The sequence below is a fragment of the Sarcophilus harrisii genome, chromosome 2, assembly GCF_902635505.1.
Source record: "Sarcophilus harrisii chromosome 2, mSarHar1.11, whole genome shotgun sequence".
NCBI classification, from domain to species: Eukaryota; Metazoa; Chordata; class Mammalia; order Dasyuromorphia; family Dasyuridae; genus Sarcophilus; species Sarcophilus harrisii.
The window spans coordinates 649665824-649684541 of NC_045427.1; the positions used below are offsets into that span (position 1 = coordinate 649665824).

At 35.6% G+C, this 18718-nt stretch overlaps 1 protein-coding gene across 2 annotated transcripts in view; it reads right to left on the reverse strand.

Annotated features, from left to right (window-relative positions):
* The window catches only part of PRKG1 (protein kinase cGMP-dependent 1), a 1288902-nt gene that overhangs the window by 428502 nt on the left and 841682 nt on the right, over positions 1 to 18718 (reverse strand). For both annotated transcript variants that reach the window (XM_031949481.1, XM_031949480.1), the window contains exon 4: positions 4156 to 4261. In XM_031949481.1, the coding sequence (XP_031805341.1) occupies positions 4156 to 4261 (106 nt within the window). The remainder of the gene's footprint in view (positions 1 to 4155; positions 4262 to 18718) is intronic.

Below are 18718 nucleotides of genomic sequence, written 5' to 3' on the forward strand. Positions count from 1 at the left end.
ATAAACTGCCTTTTGCCAAAGACAATGGCCACTGGGAATTCTTCACATGACCGAACCCCAGTTTTGGGTGCCTCCCATAATATAGTGTCTACAACAGTCACATCAATGGAATTGGCCCAGTAGAGCAACATTGTGTGACAGCTTCCTTGATATTCATCTACTGTATACAAAAGACAATTAAAACAACAACAAAAACTTAAAAAGACAGAGGCTATATCATGATTGTGCTATATCATTTTTAATAAAGAGATTGATAGAAAATGTGGAAAATCTGACATCAAATTATTAACTTGATTCTTCCTGGTTTTCTCATTAAAATAGAATAATGCTATAAACTAATATGAGAAGCTAATTTTCAGAATTTTTTTATTAATATAGTTCTAGAACAGTAGAGTCTTGTATTTCACATTACATGTGCCTATGAGTAATCATACAAAAAAAGGAAAGAAAAAAATTCATAAAAATGAGTAAAATGGCAAATATTCTGACAGTTGGCTGGTTTAAGCAGGAATATTCTAACATCTATTTCTATCTATCACGTTCTGTAAGGATTTATGCTTGTCTTGTAAGATCATTTGCTGGAATTGATTTTCAATAGAGATTTAAGATGCATTCTTAAATTTCATCTGCATTAAGAATATGATAGAGAATGAAGGGGATGAGGGGACTGCAGCAAACTAGAGTGGAAAAATGCAAGTAAAAGTCTGATACAAATCTCATAGCTCATCCGAAGGCCTAAAAATTGGGACTGCAGCTAAACCAAAACATCCAAATTAAAAGTATAATTCTTACTTTCTGTTTTCTGAGTTCATTATAATAACTACCATTGCTCCCTTTCCAAGTTATATTCCTCCCCCCAATATCCTCATGTGCCAGTAAGGTGCAGCTTCATTTCACAGAAAAGAGAACAGAAATCAAAAAAGGTCTAGACCTACTCTAAACAAGAAAGAACATCATATAATTTAGAAAGCATGGCACTGGAAGTCAGATCTGATGTAGTCAAGAGACTTAGCTCTGTTGAATATTCATTCAAGTGTGATCTGAGGCAAGTCCTTTCAACACTCTAGCATCCAGTTTTCCCATCTAGGAAATGAATATAAAACACATCTACCATTTATTAATCAGAGTTGTTGGGAAGGTTAAATGAGATGGGACTGTAAGGAGTATTTCCATAGAAGGACCAATGTTTGCCTTTTTAAGCTTCAAAAGAGTGAAAATTTCCTAACAAGTCACCTCTGAAAATAATAATCTGAAGGTCAGTGAGAAGAAGACACTGAAAACCTTGAATTTGATTACTAGATAAAGCATCTGCTGATGATTTCCTTTTGGTTTATGATGGGAATCCATTTGCCAGTCATACCATTTAGGCAAAAAATGTTTTTTTTTTGTTTTTTTTTGCTTAAAGTCTTTTCACGTCCCTGATCTCTAGTAGAGTATCGAACTTCTCCTTCCTTTTTGCATTTAACTTATTATTGTTGTTGTTAGAGGGAAAATTCCCTCCATTAATGAAGATCAGTAATTTCTTTAAACACAATAGTCTTAAAGGCAGCATGGGCCACTGATGAGGGAAGTGACTTTCTGTGACAAAGGTGGTGCTTGAAGTCACATCTTAACTTCCAGGTGTCTCTTTATCATAAATATACATATATACCTACACATGTATACACATAAATGTATGTGGATATATATTATATATGTATAATGCATATATACTATATGCAATATGTATACATTGTGTTATACATATAGGTGTGTGTGTAGACATACATATATATTGTATGTGTGTGTCTTCTTGGTAGGAAAAAAAAAGGTACTTTAGATTAAAATGAACTTAACTGTTCTCAATGGCTAAGCAATCCTGTCGAGATACATTTGTTCCTTAAGTAGGCGCAATGTTTTTGGAGATGAACAATAATGAGTAGGTTTCATGGGTTAAAATCCCATTGGTTGGAATCCAATATCAGGATGATCACAGTAGGCCATTAACCAATTTAATTTCTATGATTATGACTAAAAGAGGCATCAACCTTTCCATGAAAAAGTAGGAGTAAAATTTCACACTTACAGTGGATGCTCATTGAGCATCCAAACTTCTGTGTCCCAGGTTGCTAAATCACTGAGAACCTTGGCTCTGGTCCCTTTATGTCCTTTTTAGCATAAACCCTGGAGGATGCTACCATTAGCCAGCCAATTAAATATTAGACAACTTTTCTTTTAACAGCAACAACTGGATATGGAGATTGGGCAATTTATAATAGCTGAGTCAGAGACCAAATAAATTAGCTACATGAAATGCTCTAATATAAAATATTAATACAAAATCTTTGAGCTCCCCGACACTGCCAGGAAAAGGAAGAAAGGGAAAAGGAAGAAGCCACGGACAACCTTGGCGTCTTCTAGCAAATTTATGATAAAATTTCACACTTTTCAGGGACAAAACTGAGATGAATTGACAAGTTATTTCATTGGGCATATGTTAATAGGAGTGTTCCAAGGAAAAATTTCATTGGCTGCTATGACCCTTGGAAAGATAGTACCAATTTATTTCTCTTTCCTCAAAATTTTCTCTCTAAGCCAAAGCCCAGCTTATGAGGAGACATGGTAACCTGCCACAGCATAAACTATTATGAGCAAAGGTTCTCTCAATTATGAAGTTACTGGATCCCTTTGGAATGAATGAAGCACAGAATCTGTGCTGATTTCTCAGTGGAAAAGGAATGATGCAGTACACCATTAATTGGTTCTGAAGCAGTAGGACGGAGACTCAGATCTTAACCCTTTTACTATCCCCTTGTGTGACCTCTCTGGGCTTTGGTTACATCTCATAAAAAGTGAAAAGCTTGGTCCAGATGGTCTCTGAGAAAGCTCTAAAGGCATGAATTTGTGATGACATTTATATTTTCCTTCTGTAAAATTAAGTCTCTCCGAGGAAAGGGGTGGTTTTGTCTTGTATCTCTGTGTTTGGCATATAGTAGGCATTTCAAAGAATCATAGACCTAAAATGTATATATAATCTATAGGCCATCATCTCATTTGACAGAAGGAAACCAGGGCCTTAGAGTTTGTCATTTATTCAAGGGATGAGGGCAATGTGTCAATGTTAGCCCAGAACTCTTCTCACTGTGCTACTCTGCCTTTTCCAAATGTTAATTATGTGAACAAAGGAATTCTGCTTATATGATAGGAAATTCTTTCCTTTTGCTCCAAAGGAGGGCGATAATTCACCTTCTTCAGTCCTCACTACTGCACTCAACCTGACCTTGCTCAAAATAAACATTTTTGGGGATGGCAAATTTTTGGTTTTGCAGATCTGTGCTATATGTGATTGGAGAAATTAAAGTCAGGATTAAGGGATAATTAGAAACTTTGTGTATCACCTTCATATTACTCAGTTGATTTCTATTATTCTTCCACATTTATCAGGAAACATTGTTATGGGGGATTTGCCATACATATCTGCTTGGAAAATGTACCATATATGTCTTTAGCAATAGGTTTTTAAAGAGAAAAAATAAGAAGGTGATCCATTCTGCATCAATCTAACATGCATTGTTTCTTTGAAATATGTTTTCTTTATGAATGAATTATTGGGTTCCACTTTTCTTAGTGAAAATTATATGTGTAAATTATCATACAATTATAGACAATAAAAGGATGATTCCAATTACCTTTCAGGATTGTGGTATCAAATGGGATTATATTGTCAAATGCCAGACACAGTGCCTGGCACATAGTAGATACTTAATAAATATTTTCCCTTCTCACCTTTCCCTTAAAATTGGACAGAACCTCAAATTTGTTATGCCTCCTGATTTTACAGTACAGAAAATGGAGGCCCAGAAGGACTGAACATTTTCTCGTGATCATATAGCTAGTATATACCTACTGTGGGATTTTTACCCGTCTTCCTGACCACAAATTCAATTTTCTAGTCACTAACTATGCAGCCTCTCCAACAATTAGTCTGTTGCTGGAGACTCTCCCTCTCCAGTACATCATCCAATGGAACAATAGAATCATTCAGCATCAGGAAGCATCACTTCCCTTTATTCCACTGGTTCACTTGTTACCAGCATAGGCAAGGTACGATGCTTCCAGAAACAGAGTAGCAGAGAAAACACAAAAATCCCAAAGGGAATGAAAACAACATCCTACCTTTTCAAAAACTCCATATATTCCGTGTGCTTGATGAGACCTGTCCTCATCATTATTGTCTGAAAACATTGTCGATCAATGGCCCAGAGTTTCACATTTACAAGAGCTGGAAAAAACACAAAACAAAATGGAGAAGATTCAATTAGCAAATTTATTCAATGAATTGCCTCTGGCAGTCAAGATTAGTTACAAGAAAGTAGGCACAAGATTGGCCTTTCCTCTACATTTTGAAGCGTGCACCAGAATGCTCTACTTATTCCCCAAAATCCATGTAGTATCACATTGTTTTTAATTGAATATGCTGATATTATTGCTCATGATGAGGAAGGGTCTATTTGATGGAGCTCCTACGGGGCAGGGGCTTAGTAATAATATGGTTCATTTCCAAAAAAACTGATATGAAAGGATCCACAGGGGGAGAATCAGAGGTTTCCAAGGAATATCCCATAGAACAGTAATTATACCGAAGGCTGTTAAATCACTCAGCATGAAGGATTGTCAATTGGAAAAGGCAGGGAAACTCATTTTTGAGGTACAGCGGATAACATTCATATTATAAAAATAATGACTAAGCAGTCTTTTCTTCAAAAAGCTCAAGATTTAAAAAAAAAAATAAATTGTAATCTGGACCCCAAGTTATCCTTTTATGTCATTTATATGAGACACTCAGATATATCAATACTCCAGTGGATAAGTGATCTTATCATTGTGGGTATTCCTTCCGATGATGTCAACAGCAATCTGTCCTGGTTTGCTCTCTGGGTCTTTTCATAAACCTCTTCCGATGATCCTATGAGTGTGCTTGGAAGGGATGGTTTGCTTGATAACTGAAGGATGCCAGTGATATGATGAAACTGTGTCTATGTGACAAGTGACTCATCAAGGGCAACCTAAGTAGATAGCATCAGAGAGAGTAGCCTAATCCACATTTTGTGTTGGGACAACAGGAGAACGTTCTTCAGTCTTTATTATGTTAAATTATTATTATAATTATGTATATGAAATATACATAATTATAATAATTATTACATTATTATATTAAATAACGTTCCTAACTTCAGAATATAAACAAAACACACAATGAAGGGATAAAGATGTAGTAAACCACAAGAAGACAGATAACCCATTTCTCAGTTGTGCCAGACATATCAGATAAATCTCCCTGTCAATAATGCTGCACTTCTACTACTCTAGATTAAAATAAGACATTCTAAATAAAGAAGTAGGAATAGGAGCAAGGAGCAAGAGAATCAATAGTCAGGGCAGGAGAAGTGTCCAAGAGTCAGTTATCAACTTCTGAGGCAGAGAGAGGACAAGCTTTTAGGTTGAGTCTTAACTAAAGATTATGGTGGAGAATGGGCAGGAAATGAGAGGAGGGAAATTAATTTTAGGCCACAGAATTTGTTTAAGTGGTAGTGTTCCCTGATTTGTGGCTCAAAATTACTTAGTGCTTATGGGACTGGAAGATGACTTATCTCTGGTTATCTCCTTACCAGAAGAAAATGATATCCAGTGACAAATCTGGGCAAAATTTAAGACATAAATATAGACAAACACAGACAAACATTGAAACTATACATATATACTCAAATAAAATTGGAGACACATATGTATGTGTATATGCATATGTATGTACATGTATATATAAATTTTAGCACACATTTATTAAGCGCTATGTATCAGGCACTATGATAATCATTTCATAAATAACTTGCTTTTTTCCTCACAATAAGCCTTGGAGGTAGATCATGTTATTCCCATTTCAAAGATAATGAAACTGAGGCAGATAGAGGGCAAGTGACTTACCTAGAATTGCCCAGTTATCTGAGGCCAGATTAAAATTTAATTGTTTCTGAATTGTTCTACTTAGTCGCTTATAGTTTGTAAATGGTCCATGGATGGTGTATGTGAATGGTCCAATGGAACCATGAATCCCTAAGTGAAAAGAAGTCCCATTGTAGAAATATAGACCTGGGACCCTAAATATAAATGGCTGTAGGCAATTGAATCGGTGTTTATCATCTTCAAGAACTGAGTGTGTGTCTACCTTACTCTAATGGTAAAAGTCTAGTTAGTATGGCAGACTCCCGAGTGCTTTGCACAAAGTAGGCATTTAACAATGGTTGTTGATGTTTTCAATAAGCGACTATGGCTTGACCTGCCCAAATTATGAAGGCTGGCTTAGCTGACACTTTCATACCACATTAAAATGATGAGATGGACCTCACCTGCCTTCATAATTCATATCATGCCCCAGTGCCTCCCTCTGAAAAATATATCCTGCTCTACAATATCATTAGTTACCATTTCAATGTGCCATTCAAATGACTCCAAATATGCCTCTTCTTCATTGGACAGATAGAGATTGTCAGATAATGACTCCGGCTTAATGGTCGTGTAAATGTCCTGATGACCTTGGGCAAGATGCCAAAACTCTGCTTTGTGTTTGGCAAATGGGGCCATGACTCAAGTCGGTATGTGATACTCACGCATAACTAATATTCACCTTGTCCCACTGTCAAATGATAGCTTTGTTGAGCCGTGACTATGGGATTCGTTTTTTTGTAAACCATTGCTTAAAGATAAGAGGGCCATTATTTTCCTAACTGGGAAGAGGAAAACACTTTAAATGAGCTTTACATTGATCTTTGATAGTAAGAGGCTGGGTCATCTCAATGGGGTAGAAGTATATACTTCAGAAATAAAATCCCTGAGAATGTACTAAAAACAAGCAAACATACAAACAACAACAATCAAAACACATTACTGTGGCTTAACATTTAAGGTGGAAGATCATTTTTTTTGTGTGTGGGTAGTCTATTTCCTTTTCACTAAATTGTGTACCTAAAAATCCATGTCTTTTCTCAGGCTCAAATCATTTCACTTTTTCCCTTGGTGAAAACATGTAGAAATGAACAGTGTTTTGACATCTCCAGGAAAATGTGCTTCTTAGAAGACCTTCCAGTTAAAGAAATTAGCAAGATCTCATTTATAGCACAAATAATATCTGACTGAAGGAACAAAAGTTTTATGAGGAGGAAGAGAGGAGGCCTGACCTGGATTCTGACCTTAACTTTCCCACTAAACAAATTCATCTGCCTTTGCTGGCTCCAGTTTCTGAGAAGTATAAAGTGGGCAGCAGTATGGTGAACATGACAAAAGCAAACTTTATTGACTTGGAATAAAAGGACAGACTCAGAAGGATAAAGTAGAGAATGTTTCCAAAGAAATAGTACTTTATTCCATTCAAATATCATGAATATATTATGTTCTGAACAAAAGATGTTAAAAACTGAGAAGATAAGGGATCTGTCAGGAGCAAGTAGAAGTCCCTTATGAACCTCTCAGGGCAACTCTTTCTACAGTACAAACTACATGGTCTATGCCATCACTGATTGTTACATCTTCTGAATTAGTGAGTCCCAAATAGTGACATAGACAGAAGACTTACAGGATTTGGTCAATGCTATTTTCCATAATTAGAAAAATACATTAAAGGTTCTTTGATTCCTTTGGATGAAAAATTGTCACTATTCAGCGTATCAACAATTTTCTTAATATCATAAAAATCCCAATTACTCCCAAATGAATTCTCCAAACTTAATACATACTTCAAAAAGTTGGGAATTATGGTTAGGCCTCTGAAAGGCCTTTCTACTGTTTGTGCTGTGCCGGCATGGCCTTCAAGAACCCAGCTCCCTACCAGATGATAGGGAGTAGAAAAGGGAAATCCACATTCAAAACTAAACTTTAAAAATCATATTCTTGATTAATTTCAATAGAAACAGGCAATTTCACATTATGGTAATATAGTAGCAAATTGGAATTCCTGATTCTTAAATATATATATAATTATATTTAATGATCTTTGATGTTTATCCAACAAGAATCAGTGAATACAATAGAGAGATCTAAAAATTAGGAATGATCTAGTACCATATTATGATGATAGTCCATAGTCTATTTTTAGTGAAATTATGCAAGAATAAAAATCATGTAGGATGGAGCAGACAATAATGGGCTGAGATCTGCTTCACTAAGGACCTTCCAAACTGATAAAATTAACAGTCCCTTTTAATATATTTAAGTATTATAATTAATCACTCTGTGCATAGTGTTTGTGTTTTCAATTAAGGCTTTGAATTGAGACTACTCTGTTGCATTCTATAAGATACACAAATACAAATATAAAAAATGTGTGTAGTTGTGATTATATATATATATGTATATACATATATATGTGTGTTTATACATATACATATATATGTCATAATGTGAAACACCTCTCTCCAGTTCCCTTGTACGTATCAATTTCTCCCATTAATGAATAAACTCATTTAGGACAGTGTTGGTATTTCTGTTTGTATTTGGTTTCCTAGCACTAAGTAAAGTGCCTTAAACATATTCAGAAATTGACCTTATAGATACTTAAAAATATATACATATATGCATTTTATTGTACAATAAGACTTATTCTAACACTTGGGAATTTGGGCATCTATTGTGGAGGAAAGCATATTTTATTATTCTATCAGAAGATACATGTGAGTATCCCCAAATTTGTGGAAATTTGAGGTCATGATGAAAACCCAGGAAAACTGTGAAGCTGCTGGCCAGGGAGTCTCCCCTGGGAACTTTATATGGGAGTGATGATTTCTCAGGAACTTTCCAACAGGGACCAAAATAGATTTTGTTTGCTGAGATGACTAAATCAAAGCACATTTTACGAACTTATAAAAAATACATCCACAAATCCTGTATCTTACAGTGTCATGTTTAGGTTACAAAAATAAAATCAATAATATATCAACAGTTAACTTTCATTCACAACCATTGAAACATCCCTGACAATTGTGTGTGCGTGTGTGTATGTGTGTGTGTGTGTGTGTGTGTATGTGAATTGGTGTTTGCTAACTTTAGGAGCTAGAAGGGGAGGGACAGCTAGTATGACAGTAACTAGCAATTTTCTAGAATTGGTAGGCTATGTGACTCATTTTAAAAATAAATATATATATTATAATATATTTATATCTATAAATGTATTTATATATATTACACATCTATAAATATATATGTATATATTAAAATAAAAAAAAAGATTCAGTTGACTTCAAATTGACTCTAAATTCCTTGCTTCCTTCCCTGCCTCATCTCTTCCCTCTCTGTCTGTGTCACACACACACACACACATACACACACACACACACACACACACACACACACACATACCTCTTTACCCACTAGTGGTATGGATCCAGATATTAATAACATTTATGTGCCTGCTACATCTCAGGCATGGTGCTAACCATTTTGTGAGACAAAGAAAGGGAAAACATAATAAACAGAAGACCATTCCCTATTCTTATGGAGCTCACAATTCACTTTAATAAAGAAATGTATTAAATATTTCCTCTGTGCCAGGTGCTTTCCATTTTACTTCTCTGCTTTTCTATGAGATAATGGTTAATAGTTTCAGATTCTGCTCTGAACAAAAACTAGAATGCTAAGGATGTTTTGTTTTGTTTTTTTTGGTTTGGCTCCCATTGGTCTTCTTTCTCAGACCAGTCAGTAACTGCTCTTCATTGAATCTTGACTATGTCCTCTGGAGTTTCATAAGGTGGAATTGTTTTAGTCAAGTCAGATAGCTGGAGAAAGTAGAGGAGAGGGTAGAAATCCTCTTAAACTCCTAGCCCTCCATTTGAGGCACAGATGGAACCCATGCAAAAAGGATGATATAATTTATTTCCCAGATTTAGAGCCATATGCTGGGCTTTATCATTTCTCAGAGCATTCTGGATTAATCTATGTAACTTTCCATGCTTGAGGAAGGGACATTTCAGCTTTATGGAAGAAGAAAACAAACTTAACAATTAACACTTTCAAAGTATACAGGACTCTGAGGAGATAGTGGATTCCTTTTCAGGAGGGATTTTATAGTAAGAACTGAATGACCACTTTCAAGGATGCTCATAATAATTAACATCTACTTATGGAGTTAAGGTTCACAAAGCAGTATATTATACAGACATTATCTGATTTGTACTGTAATCCATCATCTCACATTGTGAGCTGCTATTTTTACTTCTTAATGTTGGATGAAAAAATGGAATTCAGAAAGTTTATGAGAGTTTTGACCAGGACCATCAGGTTGATAATTATCTGAGGCTGAATTTGAATCCAGATATTTGACTCTAAGCTTGGCATTTCACCTACTGCTCCTTAGTCAGGAATGGGTTAAGTCTCAAGATTCTGACTGTCTCTGATTCTATAATTCTGGATTGATCACTTACATACTGAAGCTAGGGCTTAAAGCAATGGAAGAAACCTTGAGAGGTCAGTCAGTCCATAATGTCCTTCCCATATTGTGCGTCACATCCTAGTACACGGTCTACCCTTATTTAAGCATGTCCTAGGACAAATGATTAGTAATTAGGAGAGGCCATTTGCCGGTGACAGTGCATCTGGAGATTAGGAGTTTTACTGCCTTACAGATGTTCTCCCTAATAGAATGCTGGATGCATTTTAACCTTTTTAGCATAAAGAATTATCTATTGAATGATACATATTATCCTCGGGAGACGGACTGTTAAAATGTACACTGGAAAAGACTAGTCCCTATTATGTGTCCAATGTTTTAAAAATCAATATTAGGATGTTTAAATATTTGCAAAGATTTGGTGTGACGAGATATATAAAAGCAAAGAGAAGGGATAAACCAGCCAGTTTGTATTAGAGAGACAATGTTGCACACTATGGATGATAAACTGACTTCCAAGTTAGGAAGAAGTAGGTAACCATCTAATCCCCGATATAGATTTAGATTATGTGAACTTTGGAAAGTCGCTTAAATTCCCATTAAATGCTCAGGGTGTATAGGTTAGAAAAATCTCTAAGCTGATAATCTGCCCCGGTAAATAGAGTTTATGCTGGGAATTTCTTTTACCTATAAAATCACAGGTCTACTTCTACCCAGAAGCCGTTGATGACTCAATAGATAAAGCACTGGATCTCAATTAAGGCAGACCTGAATTCCAGTCTAGCTACACATACTTGCTGTGTGACCTTGAAAAAGTCAGTTATCCTCCGTTTCCTTCCATTTCTCATCTGTAAAATGGAGATAATTACAGCACTTGCCACCCAGGGTTATTGTGAGGAACAAATGAGAGAAAATATTTGGAAAGCATCTATTACTTAACAGGTGCAAAGTAGGTACTATGAAAATGTTTATTCCTTTCTCCTTCCTGCTTCCTTCTGAGCAGCTGTCAAAAACTAAAACAAACTGAAAACTGATGATAATCTCTTTTTGTTTCTCTGAAACTGACCACGTCCCACAGAATGCAAATGTTAAAGAACAAGACATGATTTCTATCAATACTTAACCAAATCTTCCTTCAGCCCACCCAAACTCCACAGACTAAACTCCATTCAGTTCCTCAGTTTGTCAAGCTATCAAGCATTTATGAAGTCCACCTTTGTCTAACTCATCTAACAAGAGTCACTGAATAAAATACAGAGCTTTAAAACGGGGGATTTTAGAATACTTACTGTATTGTTATAGTATGTTATAGCCCACTTCAACTGAAATTATTTAAGATTAAAGTCATGCATGATGGGACAGGTAGGGGTGGACTGAGATCTGCATCACTACTAAGTATCCACTCCATGACTGGTGAACCCTTCAGCACATGTTATGGATAAGTTACTACATAAGGTATTCAGATACAATGCTAAAATTGAACTTGTCCCTCCCTCCAAGAAACTCTCATTTGACTGAAATGAATCTTTATGAATGTTTCTCGTTACCTTATTTTTTAATTGAAGGCAGAATGCTGGTAACAAATCATCTGAGTACAAGGGCATCCCTTGGCAATAACCTTAAGAGGAATGAGAGTATGCATGTGGTAAAATATGGAAGGAGGGACATTTTCTGTAAATGGACACAACTAAGAGAGAAGAATAGTCAAACAGCCCTATTTATTTATTCATTTTTCTTCTTTTTTAATTATAACGTTTTATTGACAGAGCATATGCTTGGGTAATTTTTTACAGCATTATCCCTTGCACTCACTTCTGTTCCGACTTTTCCCCTCCCTTCCTCCACCCCCTCCCCTAGATGACAGGCAGTCTCATACATGTTAAATATGTCATAGTATATCCTAGATACAATATATGTGTGCAGAACTGAACAGTTCTCTTGTTGCACAGGGAAAATTGGATTCAGAAAGTAAAAATTACCCGGGAAGAAAAAAAATGTAAACACTTTACACTCATTTCCCAGTGTTCCTTCTCTGGGTGTACCTGCTTCTGTCCATCTTGACTGTTCTTGGATTGTACCTTTTAACCCTTAGGAAGGATTTAACCTACATTAGATCATGAGCTAATATTTGCAAAAATTGTCATAGGTTAAAAAAAAAAAAAAAAAAAAAAAGAAGAAGCTCTTTGAAAAATGAGTTCAGAGAAGGGAAAAAAGATTTGCACACTATTTTTCAGAAATGATCTTCATAGCAATCTTATGAGATGGGTATTTCCACCATTATTATCTTTATTTTAGAGATAAGACAAGTAAGACTCAATTAAATTCCACATTTATTAAGCACCTATTATTTTCCAGGCACTAGAAATACAAAGATCAAAATCAAACATTCCCTGTCTTTAAGGTGATTATCATCAAAAGTCAGGGTCTATATGGTTAAGTATATAAACACACAAAGTGACTTGGAGGAGAGCTTTAACAACTTGGGAAGGAATTTGAAAGACTCCATGTAGAAGTTGATAACTGAATTAAATATTAAAGGGAAGTTGGGCTTCCAAAAGACAGGAGAAAAGAGGAGCATTCTAGTATTCAGGAGCAACCTGTATTCTGGAAGCTTAGCTAATTGAACTTTACTGAATAGCAAAGTGAAGCTCAAGTTTTAATCAGGTGACTTGCCCTTGGCCACTCTGTCAAGTTTCAGAGATGGGATGAGATTCCAGGTTTCTCCAGGTCTAATTCTTTTTCCATACACCACATTATCCTTTCCAATGTATTCTACCATTGAACTCATTTGCCCAAAACATTGTTTTGATCTTCTCATTGCCCGGATTAAACCTGAAAATTGCCCCATTATTTTCCTCATAAAACACAAGCTGTCTTCAAACATTTAAGGGGCTGTAATCTGGAAGAAGATTGAAAGCAGTAACTAAATATAAAATTTTATAGGAGATATCATTGTGAAGGGATATTGTCACTTAACCTCTGCCTGCCTCATTTTCCCCAGCTATAAAATGAGAAGGAGAGCACCTATCTCTCAAAGTTGTCGTAATCATCAAATGAGACAACATTGATAAAATACTTTGCAAACTTTAAAATAAAGGATAGATATCATAATCATGATGACGATTATCATACTATCAGAATGAGTCAGTGTATTGGTTAGTTTTGCTGAATTATATTTTCTGTTTCTTTTAAAACATTTAAATGAATACTGATTGTCTGCCTGGGGAAAGGAGAAGAATCAGTTAGGGAATGAAAAATAGAAGTTGTTGATTTTTTAAAAAGTGTTACATTTTTTAAAAAGGAAGATGAGTTTGAATCTACTTTAGATACTTATTACCTGTGTGTTCCTAAATAAGTCAACTTAAGTACTATTTGCCTACTCAGTTTCCACATCTGTAAAAAAAGGAAGAAAAATAGCACCTATCTCATAGGGTTTTTTTAAAAGATCAAATGAGTTAAGATTTTTCATTGTACTTTGCAAACTTAAAGCATTATCTAAATGCTACCTGCTATTTTATATACATGTATCTATCTTATCTTACCTCTATCCATCTTTTTATTTATATAGTTATTATTATTATCTTTCTTTGTACCATGGCTATCCTTACCTCAGAACCCATCCTTTAGCCCCTAACATTGAGTGGTCTTATCATTTGTAAAATCTTGCTATAATTACCCATTCTAGACCCAACCCTATCATACTCCCAGACTCCAAAGTGTCTGTATCTTATATTTCTTCTTCCAGAAATATTAAAACAAATAAACATTAACATCCCAGGAAAAAGTCAGTTAATTCCTCTCTTCTTCTGTTAGACTGTAAGCTTCTTGAAGCAGAGATTTTCTTCCCTTTTGTGTTTTTGTTGTCTGCATTTATCACAGTGCCTGATCACTAATATTTTTATTTTTTCAAATTTATTCATTTATTCATTAACTCATTCACTCATGTCAAGTTTAATGAGGCCCATTTTAATGGGCTAACCAACAAGCCTGCCTTTCCAGATTACAACAGCAGGTTTCTTACAATTTTGAATGGGAATATCCCTGGTTTTCTTGACCTGATTCTCAACAATTACTGGTGGATCTTGGGAGGGGTCTATTGACTAGTTTCATGGGACGTTAAGATTTCCTATAGACTGGCAAATGGGGAACTGAATGGCAGATCCAGGCATATTAGCACATCATTGATCAATGTTACTGGCCCATGTGCACGTCCCTCAGAGAGCCCTGGTCTTATTTCTCAATAAAGTAATACATATTACATGTGTAAATCAGAAGAGAAATTATTTCTGAAAACTCCAACTACATGTTGGTAAATATGCTTATATGTATAAGGATTAAAATAATTTTTTTAAAAAGATGCTAAAAAAATTTATTTTCTGAGCAGGACCAGGAGATCATTATATACTTCAACAACAATACTATATGATGACCAGTTCTGATGGATCAGGCCCTCCTCAGCACCGAGATCAACCAAATCATTTCTAATGGAGCAGTAATGAACTGAACCAGCTATGCTCAGAAAAAGAACTCTGGGAGATGACTAAAAACCATTACATTGAATTCCCAATCCCTATATTTATGCACACATGCATTTTTGATTTCCTTCACAAGCTAATTGTACAATATTTCAGAGTCTGATTCTTTTTCTACAGCAAAATAACGTTTTTGGTCATGTATACTTATTGTGTATCTAATTTATATTTTAATATATTTAACATCTACTGGTCATCCTGCCATCTAGGGGAGGGGGTGGGGGGGAGAGGTGAAAAATTGGAACAAGAGGTTTGGCAATTGTTAATGCTGTAAAGTTACCCATGTATATATCCTGTAAATAAAAGGCTATTAAATTTAAAAAAAAAAAAAAAAAAAAAGGAAAAAAAAATTTATTTTCAGAGAATGGGAGCATTTCACAACTCTTACTGAAAAGTCATTGGAAATGATAACACAATAGGCAATTTTTAATAGAATAAGATTTCCCTGGAGGGCTTTTCCTTTTCCAGTCTGCTCTCCTATATTTTTATCCCTCTAGAAGCAAAGAATTCAACACAAATTCAATGTATTCTTCATCTGATCACTTGAGAAATATAGATAAACTGTTAGAATGAGGTATCCATTAGAGGTCTGTTGAACTGGCTGAAGTACATGATAAGTGAGCAGGATTATGGCAGCATTAACAAAGCAGAGCAAATTGGAGAAAGGAAAGTGGAAGGGTTTCATAGTTCTAGATGCTACATGCAGTGGCTCTCATGTTTACAATGCATGATTGTGAGAACTGGAACAAAAGAAAAGCTGAGAACTACAAAACTGATGCTTTCAAATTGTGGTAAGCGGACAAGCTTTTTGAGAGTCCTTTGGATGTAAAATAGGGTAAATCAATTAGTACTTTAAGATGATGCAAAGTCAACTACTGAAGCTAAAGCTTGGATATTTGGGGCACATAACAAAAAGATAGGATGTGTTATAAAAAGACCTTGCTATTGGGAAAGATTGAAGGCAAAAGGAAAAGGGACCTCATAGATTGAATTGGTTAAATAGTGTCATGGAAATAATGAGCATGAGTTTAGAATGATTGATAAATAATGGGGTATGGAAGGCCCTGATGGGCTAACTCCATGGAGTTATGAAGGGTCATATATAATAGAATGAACAACAATAACAGCAACAAAAAAATATATGAACATCACCTTGGTGCACCATGACATGGTCCAATATGAAATGAATGGGGCACTGCACATACTTTTCATTAAGTTATTGGCAATGGATAAATTAAAAGATTTGGTATCAACCAGACCTAAGTTCAAATTATGCTTCAGATACTTAAGAGCTTGTATCTCAACAAGTCACTTAACCTCTGTAAAGATCAGATTTCTTTTTTATAAAATGGGAATAAATTATTATTCCTAATACCTATTTTACAGGATTATTATTATAAAATAAAGTCAAATGAGATAGTATATATAAAACACTTCACACTTTTAAAGCATGAGATGTCAACCGTCTTTATCTTACCTTCTCCTGGTTATGGGAGGCACAGGGAAGACAAGCTCCCTGAAAAGAGAGATTGATTCATTTCCCTTTGTTCACTTAGTGTCTAGTTTCCGAACAAAGCAGATACTTGATGCATGCTGAATCGAGTTGAAAGGAAGGGAATTTTAAATTGACATGTTTTTGAATGATTTCATTCATCTGTTGGCCCTCATTGCAGCTTGGCTACCCTTTTATTCTGTTTTTAAAGAATTTTTAGTTCATTTTTTCACAGTAACTAGAATTAGACTTGTGGCAGTGAGAGTGATTACAAGGCATCTGCAACATTAAACTGGAAGGGTTTGATGGGCCACTTACTCATTCCCCACACTTTACAGAAAAAAGGAACTGAGGTGTATAGAGCATAACTGAATTTCCCAAGGACATAATTATAGTCAGTGGCAGAGCTGGGATTGGAAATTAGGTCATCTTAAGCAAATTAACAAATATTTTGCAAGCGTAAAGGGGACAGGGAGAGAAGACAAATACGATAGTCTTCCATCTCTGAAAGTGCTTTAACATTCTACAACATGTATGTGACTAAGTCAACACATGGTATATTTAGAAGGGAGGAAGTGCTAGAAACAGTGTTGGCTCTGGAAGGACTTCTCTTCCATGAGGCAGATCCTTGAAGGAACACAAAAGTTCCAAGATGGGAAAAGAGGGTCTCTTACAGATATGATGGAACCCAGACAATAGCCAGATTGGCTGGACAGAAGAACGTGCAAACTGGACTATAAGAACAAAAATAAAAACAGAACTGTGATTGGAGTCAGATTGCACCGAACTTTGCCCTAGAGAGAAGGATGCATTTCATTTTGCAATCAATGACAGAAACTTCTGAAGGTGGGGCTCGGGTGAGACTGCCAATGAGTACTTTAGCCATATCACTTTGGCAGCTCTCTTTAAGCAGATGACTTAGGTTTTTACTTAAATGAGAAAACTGAGGCCATTGATCAATAACTTCCTTGACTCATCTCCAGTTCTCAAAACTGAGTATAATTAACAATTCCCTCTCCTTTCCCTCTGGTCAAAATCCCTGCCTATACCCTAAATATCATAACATCATGATCTTCTCTTCCTGCTCTCTCTCATCTCTTTCTCTTTCTCAATATCTGTATATGTTTCTCTCTTTTTCTATCTTCCTCCCTTCTAATTTTCTCTCCCCCACCCACTTTCATTGGTCAAACTTCTCAAAAATGTTGTCTGGACTCAATGGCTTCATTTCCTTTATAACCATTCAATCTTCAACGAACCACTACAATTTGTCCTTTTATCCAAAGAAATGGATCTCTCAAATTATTCAGAGACTACCAGATCCACTCACACTTTGTTAAATTCATCACAGCATCTGATTCCTCAATGTTCTTTCTTCACTTCACTGTACAATCTTTATTCTATTCCTAGCTCCTCAAGGAACCTCTTCTGTCTCCTGTGGTAGCTCTTTAGATTCCTCATCTCTTCCCTAACTCATTAAGGATGGTGTAGTCCAAGATGGAATTGGTCTTTTCTATTTCCTTTTTTATTCCTCTTCAGCATTGGCACCCATTCATGGCTCACCTTTACCATCACTTTTATACAGATGACTTCCAATCTCCATATTTTGTTCCAATCTCTCTGAACTGGAGTAGCTCCATAACTAGTAGCCATGACAGATCTCTTGGATGTTCTGTGACTCCTCAGATTCAACATATCACAAACCATACCTCCTCCAAACCTATCATTGTCTTCCATGAATCAGATGCTTTAGCCAAACTGGATTGCCCTCTGCCCTTTGACCTCATCCTTTATTTTCCCACCTCAGTGTCTTTGCTCACATTACCCACCATGCTTAGAATAGCTCTTTATTTACCTACCAAATGGCTTTTTCATCCTTTAAAACTCAGTTTCAATGCTTTTACAAAACCTTATTTCATCTCCCCCAGCCATAACAGTCTTTTCATCCTTGGATCTCATGAAGCATCTTAATTCCTTGATCTCTTAATTATATATATTATAGTTAGATATGTTTTCCCTTTATCTCCTATTCAGCTAGGAGCTCTAGGATTACCTGGAATATTCCTGATCTATACTCTGTTTCCTCTCAGCACAAAGCATAATGCACACAATAGTTTCTTAATATATGTTCTCTGGATTGAACAGATATGCCCACGAGAATTTCAACACCAGCAATTTCACTGCAAATAGGCTGTGTTTTTAACAAGTGTGCATGATACACCTGGCTATATAAATGTAATACACACTATATCAACACTGTGTTTATTTGCTAGGTCCCTAAAAAAA